Source organism: Antedon bifida, chromosome 11, assembly GCF_963402885.1.
Source record: "Antedon bifida chromosome 11, ecAntBifi1.1, whole genome shotgun sequence".
In the NCBI taxonomy this organism is placed as follows: Eukaryota; Metazoa; Echinodermata; class Crinoidea; order Comatulida; family Antedonidae; genus Antedon; species Antedon bifida.
Window position 1 is genome coordinate 1,893,867 of NC_136236.1, and position 13,741 is coordinate 1,907,607.

Below are 13,741 nucleotides of genomic sequence, written 5' to 3' on the forward strand. Positions count from 1 at the left end.
TCCATGTACACTATTATACATTGATGTTATTTCTGAAATCTCAAGACCATCCCACAAATTACTTATACATAATCTGAAATCTCAAGACCATCCCCAAACCCCTTCTAAACAGACAAAGGTTTAGGTCCAAGTGCAGTGGTCTTAACCACCTGAGCCACTTGGGATTTCGATGGATCGCCGCAAATTCTAAGATACTTTATACATTGTAATTGACACAATTTATATATAAATTTAAATGTACCTGGTTGGATTCGAACCCCTTCTAAACGGACAAAGGTTTAGGTCCAAGTGCAGTGGTCTTAACCACCTGAGCCACTTGGGATTTCGATGGACCGCCGCAAATTCTACAAGTCTACAACTCCATATGAGAACCAACCTTACACAATATTAAAAACAAAGGATCCAGCAAGAAGAGGAGATGGTAAAGAAAGCCAGAAATTCATCACAATTCAAACCAACCAAAGCAAAATTCAAACAACCAACAGTGAATAAGATAATTAAGATATGTTAGATGGTGACATCAATAACCCACCCACTCATGTACAGTTCAATAAACAGGTTATATACGGACGTGAGTATTGTATTTGGCAGGTTACTTGTTTATTTATGCTACATATTTTGTGTTAGTATCCAGTCATGTCGACAAATAAAAGGGTCGAAACTTAGCCATTTTACTCTTTTTTTAATAAACATATATATGTACACTTAAGAATACTAGTTGTTGGCCGTCCAATATGGACGAGTACCATCTTTTACAGTACAATGCAGTATATACGCAAATGTGATTGATTAATATTGGTTTATATGTCCGTTATTTTGAGTTTCTTGACGTTTGGATCAATATGCTTTGATTGTCCTAGTAACCAAAATCAATTTCGCCATGCAAACCTTCAAATAATGCATTTTATATAGTCGTATGGTAAGTTGTCATCTTTTGTAAAAGCATTCAAAGTATATTAATATCAGCTCTGATCGGAGAACAGCGACTTAGTTGAAAGTCTTTATTTGTGGTCGTTTGTCTTTAAGATGAAAAACAATGTATGCTTTCTGGTGGCGTAAGAAAGTAAATATGATTGCAGCTTCATCTTCCTTGTTTGTACCTCCTTGTAGGCCTACACCCCTGAAAAGAAATGACACAAAACGAACAATTAAAAATCCACAAAATAGCATCATGTACTTCACAATATTTCATATAAAAAACCAGAATTAGAAGCCACTCTTAGTCAGACATACATCGGCCTAATAATGGGTCCTGTCGCACCTGGGCCGAATAATCCCGCATTTAGCTATTGCCTATATGTAGCCGCTTGAGGAAGAAACATAACCTAGCCTAGTGTTATCGGAGGGGAGGGAGGTGGAGACATTTTAATGCAAAATGTATGTCCATATGACTGTCCGTTAACAAGTTATGAATTTACTTGGCCTTTGAAAGTAATATGGTCACTGCACTGTGTTATTTGGTTACGCTAACCCACTTATGTGAATGTCCTGAAAACATCAGCAGTGTGTTAGGACAGAAGTTAAACTATGGTCACCAATTATGGTGTTTAAATGTTTACGCTTTTGTGCTGAATGATAATTTGTATGTTTCTTTTAAGTTTCTTCTTAATTTCAAATTATAGCGTAGCGCTTTATGTCAAATCTAATCTTTTACAGTAATGGATGACTTAAATAAAATTACTGACACCACCGAAGGCATTGTAATTGAAATTAATTATGGAAAAGACACGATTATATGTGGCGTGCACGAATGCAATAATGAAAACAAAGCTACTTTTTGAAAAAATTAGGAAACTTGGGGTAGATTCCTACCTTCTATCTTGGATTAGAGCTTTCCTTTGCCATCGCCAACAACGTGTAAAGATACAGTAGGTAACGCCTTTTCTTTATGGAAGGGTGTAAATGGTGGTATCCCCCAATTGAATTTTATTTCTTATTTATAAATCAAAGACTTGGATAACAAAAGAAACGAAAGAAATAAAAACAAAGGAAAGGTTTTTAACATATGAACAAAAGTATAAAACAATGGAAAGAAAGTTCTTTGTTTTCGTAGGGCATTGGTTGTTTCAATTTATTACCTTTTAATGTCGAAATGTAAGCACATTAAATACAGGTTGAGTATCAAAGTAGAGAAAGAAAGATTAGTAAAGACTATGAAAATATATACTGTTAAAGAGGTTCGTGGTGTAGTTAAATATGGAGAAGATTGCTTGCTTGTTTTATGTCGAGACAATGTCATTCACAAATACAAGCAATCAGGTGAAAACATCGGTAAGGTTACACTATCAGAAGGTGTGCAAGTAAACAGAATGTACAAAATGAATAATGGTAATATAGCATTCAGTGATTGGGGTAATAAATGTATTTGTTGTTAAGCTCAGTGATCACATTTATTTGAACATTAGTAAAGCTAAGTGGGTTTACTAATAATGAGAAGCAAAAAACACAGGGAGGTCAGAAACGTAACCCGAAATTCGCCTTTATCATGATACAAAAGACATCATCTTCATGATGACAAAATACGAGCAAAGCGTAACCAAATCGCACATCGCAACGACCATATTATTTTCAGAGACCAAGTTACTTAAAAGGTTAACTCGTTAACGGACCGTCATACATACTTTTTGCATTAAACTGTTCTAGATTAGCCTATCGTAAAGGCTGTTTTGGACTTGCCTGTTTGTATTGTTGAGCGAAAAGTGCTAAGACTATGTTGAAAAGAAATATCTTTAAAAAGTGTGGGGGTAAAAATGCTATATTTGCCCCCCGTGATTTATTTTGGGAGGTCAGTTGCCCTTCCTGACCACCCCCGCACACCCCGCTCCCGCGCCGCTGAACCATTCATATTGCTTTAAGGTTATATATTTTAATTTTAAGAATTCTAAAATATTACTAATTATATATATCATTACACTTTATTTATACTTGATCGCTGTGAAAACTGTAGTACTATAAATAGATCTAGTAGAGATTCATAATTACATGAATAAATTGTAATTAATTAATTCCAATTAGAAGTCACAATTTCAGTAGTGGTCTTGTGTTTTCATTTTATTGATCTTGTATTACATTGTGTTTGAAATTAAGTAAACAAAATTGCATTGTAATTTGATTTAATGTTGGGAAATACTCGTATTATGTTTTTGTAATTGCCTAGCTTACGACACATAACACCGTAGTCTAGATTCTAAGCGGAGATTCGGCTTAATATTCGTAAAATGAAAAACATTTTACCATAAATGGATGCCGATAATTTGCAACGTTTCCGTGTAAGGCATATTTTGTGTTCTTATCAATAGACTGTACATAAAAGAATCAATCATGCTAATCCTATAATAATAATAATAATAACTTTATTGAACATACGCCTTTAAATCGGCGGCACACGTACAAATACATCATCGCCACAGGAACCAGAACTAAACACTTTATTTCCGAACAATCTTGAATCACATTGGACCTGGGAGCATTTGCGCCTGTCTACAACAACATCAAAACACTAATCATATCATCAAAAGGTAAGTAATTTAATAAGTTCTTATACCATTTTATCGTGTATTCTAATTCGGATGATAAGGGCACAGTTTTCTAGTATTTTATCAATAAACGCAATTGTATGATTCAGTATTAAATATAAAACTGATCATCTTCATTTTCGATACTTAATGTTATGCCAAAATATTGAATAATCTCACGAGTGTGTATTATACTTTCGTAAGGTAACTGCATATCTTCGGTTTTAATACACAGCGAATAGAAATAAGAACTAATCCAATTTAGGTATATTCTGGGTGTGACTGGTGACGTCACGACAAATGTCACATGACCGATCGATTTCTAAACTTCAGAGTTCACCTATTCTCAATTTTATAAGTATGGTATGGTATCTTGTATACGTGTCCAGGTAACTATCTCCCCGGAATGTTATTTTGTGATAATATCAATAGTATGCCTACACAAAAGAACCAGTCAGGCTCTGGTAATAATATAAATACACTAACGTCAAAAGAATCGTGACACTTATTTCATATCGGAACCATTTTTTAGATCTCAGCACTTGGGCTTGTCTACATAGACTTGCGCCATAGGTGGTCTAATGTATCTTTACAAAATATCAAGTGAGCATGCACGCAAAAATGAAAGACAATAAACTCTGCGAATTAGTAAATGTATTTCACAATGTACACACAATTAAAATAATACGGAAATATCAATTGTTTACAGATCAACTCAAGATGGCTAGCGGTGGTAAGAAGGCTACCGGTGGTGATTTGGCTAAATTTTTAGAAGATATCGATGAGAAGGTTCTAGAGTGTCAAATATGCTTAAATAGACTAAACGAACCCAGAACCTTAACATGTCTCCACAGCTTCTGTTTGGGTTGTCTTGAAAACTGGTTGGAAAAAAATAAGAAAGAAACCTGTCCAACTTGTTCCAAATCTTATCAGATTCCATTAGGTGGTTTAAAGAAATTACCACCCAACACTTTTCTGAATAATCTATTAGAAACAATTGAACAATTCACAAATACAGATCGGACCAAATGTATTTGTGGAAAGGAAGGTAAATCTAAAACCTACTGTCAGGATTGCAGACAATATCTTTGCCACGATTGTAGTGATCATCATAAGAACTACAGACTTTTTAAAAATCACAAGTTGCATTCAGTGGAAGAAGTTCAATCCATGAGTGTCAGTGAAATCAATGCGATGCATCCACCTCTGTGTTCTATCCACAATGAACCTCTAACTGTGTTTTGCAAAATATGCGATGTTGCCATTTGTATACACTGTCAACTCATGGATCACAAGGAATGGGAAGGAAAAGACAAACACGTGATCATCAGCATAACAGACGCGTTTAAAACGTTTAAACAAACATCAGGAGAATTACAGAAAGTTGCTAAACAATGTACAGATAAATTAAACGATGATCTTAAAGTAAGGACTGATCGTGTTAAGAAACTAGATGAAAACAGGGAAAAGAGTTTGAGAGGAATTGAAAATCATGTCAAGGAATTGGTAAGAAGAATAAATGACAATGAAGAAAAATTAAAAGGTAAAGTGGAGGCAATGTACAAAATAAAGAGGAAGGCAACTGATGCAGAAATAGAGGATGTGACAACGACGATATCGTATATAAACACTAACATCAATTTGCTTCATCACCTAGGGAAGGGAAACGAAGCAACGGCAATGTTATCTGGTAATGACGTCATTAGAGCGTTGGATGATAGAATCAAGGCAGTGCCTAACACAATATGTGATGTTAATGCAGAGATTAAGTTTGTTAAAAGCAATCCAAGTGTCATTAGAGCGTCGGATGATAGGATCAGGGCAGTAACTAAAACAAAATCTAATGTTCATGCAGAGAATAAGTTGTGTTCATTGCACGAGAACATTGGAATTATTACAGACTCAAGGGCAGGCTGTTTAGAATTAAAAGGAGCTAAGAGCATGACGACAGGACAAACGATTGATGTTAAAATAATTAAAACTGATGAATGTGAAATAAATGCAAGTGGCATAAAAGCTACATTGACACAACCAACAGGAGAAACTGTCATCCCTCAAGTAGTAGAAGACATCAATGGTGACTATACTGTGATAGGTAGATGTACAAGTGCAGGATTTTGCAAGGTTGATGTTAAAGTTGATGGTGAACACATTAAGAAGTCACCTATGAGTATCAAAGTAGGTGCAGTGGCGTATCGAGTGGAGAGGCCAGGGGACACAGTGCTCCCCGGTTCTGGCTGTCCGTCGGCACATCATCGCGATCCGTCGGCAAACAAGGGTGCCGGAAAAAAAGTTAGGCAAATAAGAAGACTATTTTCATTCTCTGACAATAATTGAACTGTAAACATAATTCTTTCGAGTGTTTGTTAATTAACATAACTTTCCATCAGATCTATTTTTTATTTTCATTACATCTGATGTTGTTAAAATATCTTACCATCTAGCGCGTACGGCCGATGTAAGATTGAAGTGTCCGGCATTCAAAATTGTCCGGGCGGACACTTTCCAGCATTGAGTAGTGTCCAGTTGAATTGGACGGGTTCGCGGGCGGTTTTCAACAATTGAATGCTGTTCGGCCCGTTTAATAATGTCTGACCCATGTATTGAAATGTGTCCACGATTGAATATTGTACGGGGGGAAATATTAGTAGTCAGGTAACCGTTTTATGATAGGTGATAGTTTCAGGTTTTGATCGCGTATGTACTTCTTTTTAACGACCTTCGTTAATGACCACTATAATAATTAAGACTATTTTCAGTGCGGCTTGTGCATGTCATAAAAAGGCAAAGTAGGCCCAAAGCTTTAAATTATAGTTGGCACAAAAACAAGTTAATGATGCCCAACTAATTTTCTTCAAATTAAAGTCCACTTTAATTAAAGATACTTCCAATTATCGACCATATTATTTGGTATGAGTGGTGATGGTGATATATAAAATAAATTACTAAAAAACGTAAATATTTGTAATTATTTTAACGATAAATGGCGTATTTAATACAATTATCGACTGAGGATGCAAATTGTTTATACATCGTTCGTGGCCCCGGCTAAAAACAATCATCGCCGAAAACGGTTTTAGTGAAAGTGATATAGAAATATTTGCTATCTTTTCCCTTATAAATAAGCCTACTCGTACATTTTATAAACAATTGTAGTAATAATAATAATATCAGGCCTAGGATATTAAATATGTTATAGTAATAAAACTAACATGGAATTGTAAAATAACAACTCCCTGAAACTAATAACCAATAAAATAGCAGTATAATTAAAATTAAATTAAATATTTGATAAAACGGATTCTTATTGTAATAAGTATATTGCATTCTTCCAATATAGATCGACTATTGTACATATTACTTGAATGTTTTCTATGTAAGAGCAAGCTTACTATGTGATGACGAACAATCGCCGTATATAAGGTTATATATTATAATTCCTCAAACAGCAATTCTAAAATATTATTAATTATATAAATCATTACACTTTATTTCTACTTGATCGCTGTGAAAACTGTTTTAATTACAAATGGATCTAATATTCATAATTACATGAATAAAATTCATTAAATATAAATTGTTAACAACTAATTTCAATTAATAGAAGTCACAATTTCAGTAGTGATCTTGTGTTGTAATTTTTTATTTTATTGATCTTGTTTGTTATGCATTACATTGTGTTTGAAATTAAGTAAATAAAATGTCATTGTATTTTGATTTAAAGTTGTGAAGTATTCGTATTATGTTTTTGCCTAGCTTACGACACATACCACCGTAGTCTAGATTCTAAGCGGAGATTCGGCTTAATATTTAATCAAATTTGCTTCATATATAGAGTATTTATTGTATCTGTTTTCTGTTTCATACCTTTAAGTGGCATCTTTCGTTGCTGTTGGTTTGGTTTTGATGAAATAAAATAAAATAAAATAAAATAAATATTCGTAAAATGAAAATAATTTTAGCACAAATGGATGCCGATAATTTGTAACGTTTCCGTGTAAGGCATATGTTGTGCTCTTATCAATAGTCTGTACATAAAAGAAGCAATCATGCTAGTCTAATAAAAATACACCACCGCCACAGGAATCAGAACTAAACACAAGTTATTTCATATCCGAACCATCTTGTTTCGACTTAACCTGGGAGCATTTGCACCTGTCTACAACAACATTAAAACACTAATCAAAAAAATAAAAGGTAAGTTATTAAATAAGTTCTTAGACCATTTTATCGTATTCTTGTTCGGATAAGGGCACAGTTTTCTAGTATTTTATCAATAAACGCAATTTTATGATTCAGTATTAAATATAAAATTGATCATCTTCATTTTCGATGCTTAATGTTATGCCAAAATATTGAATAATCTCACGAGTATGTATTATACTTTTGTAAGGTCTTCGGTTTGAATGCACAGCGAATAGAAATAAGAACTAATCCAGTTTAATAATATTCTGGGTGTGACTGGTGACGTCACGAAAATTTCTAAACTAATTTCAGAGTTTACCGATTGGCCGGGACTCCCCAATATTTGTAAATCAACCATAATTATTACTATCAACTTAAACATCTACATTTTGGTAGAAGTCCATATTATAGCCCTCTATGAGAGGAGTGGAGTTAAAACAGCAAATATCTGTTCTTATTTTTATAATAATAATTGTTGGTGACTGGTAAAGTATTTCATTTTATACGTGTAACTAGTAACTAGCTACCTAATGTTATTTTGTGATCATATCAATAGAATGTAAACAAAAGAACCAGTCATGCTCTGGTAATATAAATACACCAACGTCACAAAAACCATGACTAAACACTAAAATTCACTATGATATAAAATGTTGTAAAGGTATACCTAGTTTTTATCTATTAAATGCATTAACTAATTATAATGAAATTGTATTAAAATGGCCATCAGGCTATGATGAAATATTAGAAAAAAACATTTGGGGAAATAAATTTATAAGTTATAACAGCCTATCACTACTGTATAGAAACTGGATATTAGAAAAATAAAAGATATTGTTTTAGGTAATAGATTCATTAATTCGAATTATGTTACTTGAAATTCTAATTTCAAAATCAAATTGGATAGCAGAATTTCACAACTTACTACAAGCCATTCCACAAGAATGGAAAGACGTTATTAAGTCAAAAATGAAAATACAATACAGGGCAAGTTTCTGCCTGCTACTAAATTATGTAAAATAACAAGTAAGCAAATGTATAACTGTTTTATTAGAAAAAAAAGGTATAGAAGCAAAATGTCAAATAAAATGGCAGTTGTACTTTAATACTAGAGTTGATTGGAAATTAACCTGGCAGTGTAAAAAAAATTAATTAATTAACAAGCTCAAACAAATTAACTTTAAGTTACTACATAGGATTATGCCAACTAGAAAGAGGTTATGTATATGGAAAATTGTAAACATAAACAAATGTCCACAATGCGACTGTGTTGAAGATGATGCACATTTGTTTTTGAATGTGCGGAAGCAAATAAGTTGTGGCTTTACATAAATGAGCAAACACTAACTAAATTCAATATCGAGGCAAATTTCAAAAATATAATACTTGGCACTGGAAATACATATGTAGATCATGTGTTTTCAATTGGTTTGCTAAGCATATACAAAGCTAATGTATTAAAACAACTAAATAAATGGAAATATGCCTCACTTCATCATCTCTTTATAAATGAAAAAAATATAAGAAAATACATATTATCAATGCTATAAACAACAATTACGTATACAAATAATGAAACGTATTACTTACCTGAAAAACTGTATACATATTTGTATACAGTACTATAAAAAGATTGTTTGTGTGCTGTCTTATATTAACAACTTGTTCTATAATATTATTTTATTGTATTATATAATAATGAACTTTTGTTTATCAAAATATGCATACATAAATGAATGAATAAAGATGGGAGAGATCCATAAAAGATAAAAATAATATAATAATTATAATTTCTGTCTAGTGTCTGTGTTTTAAATTATTTATAAGTATATATAAACATATGTCGATTGTATGCGATTTGTCTGTTACACTTACTTCATTCTTAAAATAACTATGAAGTACTCAATTTGAGCCATCAAAAATGAAAGATTATAAATTATGTGAATGCATTAAAACAAATTAAAATAAATGAAAATAACCATTAAAGTAATTATCAGTTCACAGATTAACTCAAAATGGCTACCGGTGGTGATTTGGCTACATTTCTAGAGTGTCAAATATGCTTAAATAGACTCAACGAACCCAGAACCTTACCATGTCTTCACAGCTTCTGTTTAGGTTGTCTTGACAACTGGTTGAAAAGAAATAAGAAGGTAACCTGTCCAACTTGCTCCAAATCTTATCAGATTCCAGAGGGCGGTCTAAAGAAACTACCGCCCAACACTTTTCTGAATAATCTATTAGAAACAATTGAACAATTCACAAATACAGATCGGACCAAATGTATTTGTGGGAAAGAAAATCACGTTAAAACCTACTGTCAGGATTGCAGACAATATCTTTGCCACGATTGTAGTGATCATCATAAGAACTACAGACTTTTTAAAAATCACAAGTTGCATTCAGTGGAAGAAGTTCAATCTATGAGTGTCAGTGAAATCAATGCTATGCACCCGCCTCTGTGTTCCATTCACAATGAACCTCTAACTGTGTTTTGCAAAATATGCGATGTTGCCATTTGTATACACTGCCAACTCATGGATCACAAGGAATGGGAAGGAAAACACAAACACGTGATCATCAGCATAACAGATGCATTTAAAACGTTTAAAGAAACATCAGAAGAATTACAGAAAGTGGCTAAACAATGTACAGATAAATTAAATGATGATCTTAAAGTAAGAACTGATCGTGTTAAGAAACTAGATGAAAATAGGGAGGAGAGTTTGAGAGGAATTGAAAATCATGTGAAGGAATTGGTAACAAGAATAAAAGACAATGAGGACAAATTAAAAGGTGAAATGGAGGCAATGTACGAAATAAAGATGAAGGCAACTGATGCTGACATAGAGGATGTGACAACGAAAATATCGTATATAAATACAAACATCAATTTGCTTCATCACCTAGAGAAGGGCAACGAAGCAACGGCAATGTTATCCGGTAATGACGTCATTAGAGCGTTGGATGATAGGATCATGGCAGTGCCTAACACAACATCTGATGTTCATGCAGAGATTAACTTTGTTAAAAACACGCAAAAACTTTCATTGCACGAGAACATTGGAATGATTACAGACTCAAGGGCAGGCTGTTTAGAATTAAAAGGAGCTAAGAGCATGACGACAGGACAAACGATTGATGTTAAAATAATTAAAACTGATGAATGTGAAATAAATGCAAGTGGCATAAATGCTACATTGACACAACCAACAGGAGAAACTGTCATCCCTCAAGTAGTAGAAGACATCAATAGTGACTATACTGTGATAGGTAGATGTACAAATGCAGGGATTTACAAGGTTGATGTTAGAGTTGATGGGAAACACATTAAGAAGTCACCAATGAGTATCAAAGTAGAGAAAGAAGGACTATTAAAAACTATAAAAATAGATACCGTTAAAGTGGTTCGTGGTGTAGTTAAATATGGAGACGACTGTTTGCTTGTTTCATGTAGAGACAATGCCATTCGCAAATACAAGCAATCAGGTGAAAGCATCGGTAAGGTTACACTATCAGAAGGTGTGCAAGTAAACAGAATGTACACAATGAACAATGGTAATATAGCATTCAGTGATCGAGGTAATAAATGCATCACATTATGCACTATGAATGGTGAGGTGGTTAAATCATTTGGTAAGGGAAAGTTGACAAATCCATATGGTATCCATGTGGATGAAGCATCACGTGTTATGTATGTAGCTAATGATGACAATGTAGCCATGTTTAACATTGAGAGTGGCAAGCTGATTAAGAAAATAGCAATATGTGATATTACGGGTTTGAAATTTATCACTATCATTGATGTCTCATTTACAAGACAAGGAAACATTTTTGTACTATACCATAACCAGAATTTCTTAAAATTATTTGTTAATGAGTACTTGATAGAAGTACTTGTTAATGAATGTGACGAAGATGGTAGGGTGAAGAATCCCAGTGGAGTAGTAGTTGATGATGATGACAATATAATAATATCAAGTTGCCACAAACTACAGCTATTTAGTAATAGTGGAAAGTTCATTAAAAGAATTGATAAAAAAGAAGATGGAATCAGCTATCCGTTTGGATTATGCATCTTATCACACTATCCACGTAGAGTAGCAGTGGCAAATGGTGGTGATAAAACAGTAAAAATATTTAATTATTAAATATCGTATTATTAATAGGAATATAGAAATTATTAGAATTAGTGTTGTTTTTACAGAAAATTGTTGAAGTGATCTTATGCATAAATTAGGCTTACTATTACATAGAATAAGTAATCATTTAATTTTATTTGTATATTTTTGTGATAAAATTAATAAAACATTACTCATATGCAAATTTCTCAATATGACATCACGCCACGTACGCTGATTATATAGAACCTAAGTGTGCTGGCGTGAATAAGTCCGGGAATTTGGTAGCAGTGAGGGAGCACTTACATTTTGTTTTAATATAGTACATTTTATTTTCACTTGAATGCAATGGAACTATTATCTAACGTTAACTAACAGGTTTATTATGTGATGACGAATAACAGCAGTATAATACTGTATCATATTTGCATAATAATGTATTTTGTATTGTTCAGCCATATTTAAATTCGTTTATATTAAGTCATATCAATATTACATTAATTGCTGTAGGTAACTTCTTCAATCGTTGCATTATATTTAGTTTCAATTATTTAATAGAGTAGAATTAATTACAAATTATTTAAATAGTTCAACCGTATTTTGGTTTATTTTGCTAATTAGTAGACTTAAGTTTAGACAATTTGTGTTTCCATCTAGAGTAGAAATATAATTTACATATTAATTAATTAGTTCAACTGTGTTTTAGTCTAAATCTAGTAAACATATCTATACTTTGGTGATTAGTAGGCTTAAATTTAGACAATGTTTTTCTTATTTTACTTGAATTAAAAGTTGATACATTTCAATAAACCTATTGTACTTGTGTTTATTAATGTGTATATTCATTACGGTATATTGCTGAAAATCAACCAGATTTGTAGTATCTACTAGTCTTGATAATATTAGTATTTTAGGATGTACAACATTCCCTGTCTACAAACTCAGCATGCTCGGTCTAGCCTACCATAGCTTCAACTTTGTACAGGTTGTTTGGAGCAGGACAAGATGAGTTGAAATTAACACATAGGATTGGTGAGATGTATCTAACATTAATCCCATAGAATATGGAAAGTAACTACAAAACAATTTTGTTGAAATTGTGAGTGAGATGATGCCAAACATAACTTTCATTTATTAATGGAATATGAAATATCTTAAATTAAATATGAAAACTTGTTAATAATTCTAAATCTAAATTACCAGGTTGAACGATAAAATAAACCAATAAAGGAAACAAATATTCCGACAAACTGACGACAAAAGACAATATAGAAACACTGATTTAAAATATATATTTAATTCTAGAGTTGTTGATTATAACAATAATTAAAATTCAAAAACCTTCAGAATATTTAGATGTTCAGGATTAAGGATGAAGTAAAATTTTGAAATGAGAAAACAATCAGAAATACTTGTTTGGTCTTTTAAAAAGGAAGAAAGCAGCAATCGAAACACAGAACTTCTCTGTCACCCGTTAATGTTAACAATTCATTTCCAACTTCCAACTTCATAATCTGAGTAGGCTAATCAGATTATGTTAGTCCAGTAGCACAAGAAGCAATCGCTACCCTGGATCCGCCCCGCCAGAATATTTTGATATACAATGATAGAGGTTCAGACGCTTCTGTGGTACATTTAAATTGTATTATTTGTATGTTCCCTTTAAATGTCATCTTAATTTCAAATTATATAATATCAATAAAGTAATATTGTTTACTTAGAACTGTGCTAACTATCAGCACCGAAGAAAACAAAAGCGTAAACATTTAAACACGTGACTATAAATTAACTACTGTACGAACACACTGCTCAGACTTCTGTCTGGTCGTGTTTTCACCACTTCGCATTGGTTGTTAAATCACATTTATTTGAACATTAGCCAAGCTAAGTGAGTTAATTAATAATGTGCTGCATTAAAAT

General features: G+C 32.6%; 2 protein-coding genes across 2 annotated transcripts in view; one reads left to right on the forward strand and one right to left on the reverse strand.

The window, feature by feature from the left end:
- Nucleotides 1-13,741, reverse strand: part of LOC144856206 (transient receptor potential cation channel subfamily V member 5-like) — a 103,465-nt gene that overhangs the window by 41,081 nt on the left and 48,643 nt on the right. The window lies entirely within an intron of this gene.
- Nucleotides 4,236-5,852, forward strand: LOC144856176 (tripartite motif-containing protein 2-like). The gene has a single exon (XM_078714133.1). The coding sequence runs from the start codon at nt 4,236-4,238 to the stop codon at nt 5,850-5,852; it is 1,617 nt and encodes a 538-aa protein (XP_078570259.1).

What these genes read in the sequence shown, in the direction of transcription:
- LOC144856176 (XM_078714133.1), top strand. Translation starts at nt 4,236, where the DNA reads ATGGCTAGCGGTGGTAAGAAGGCTACCGGTGGTGATTTGGCTAAATTT.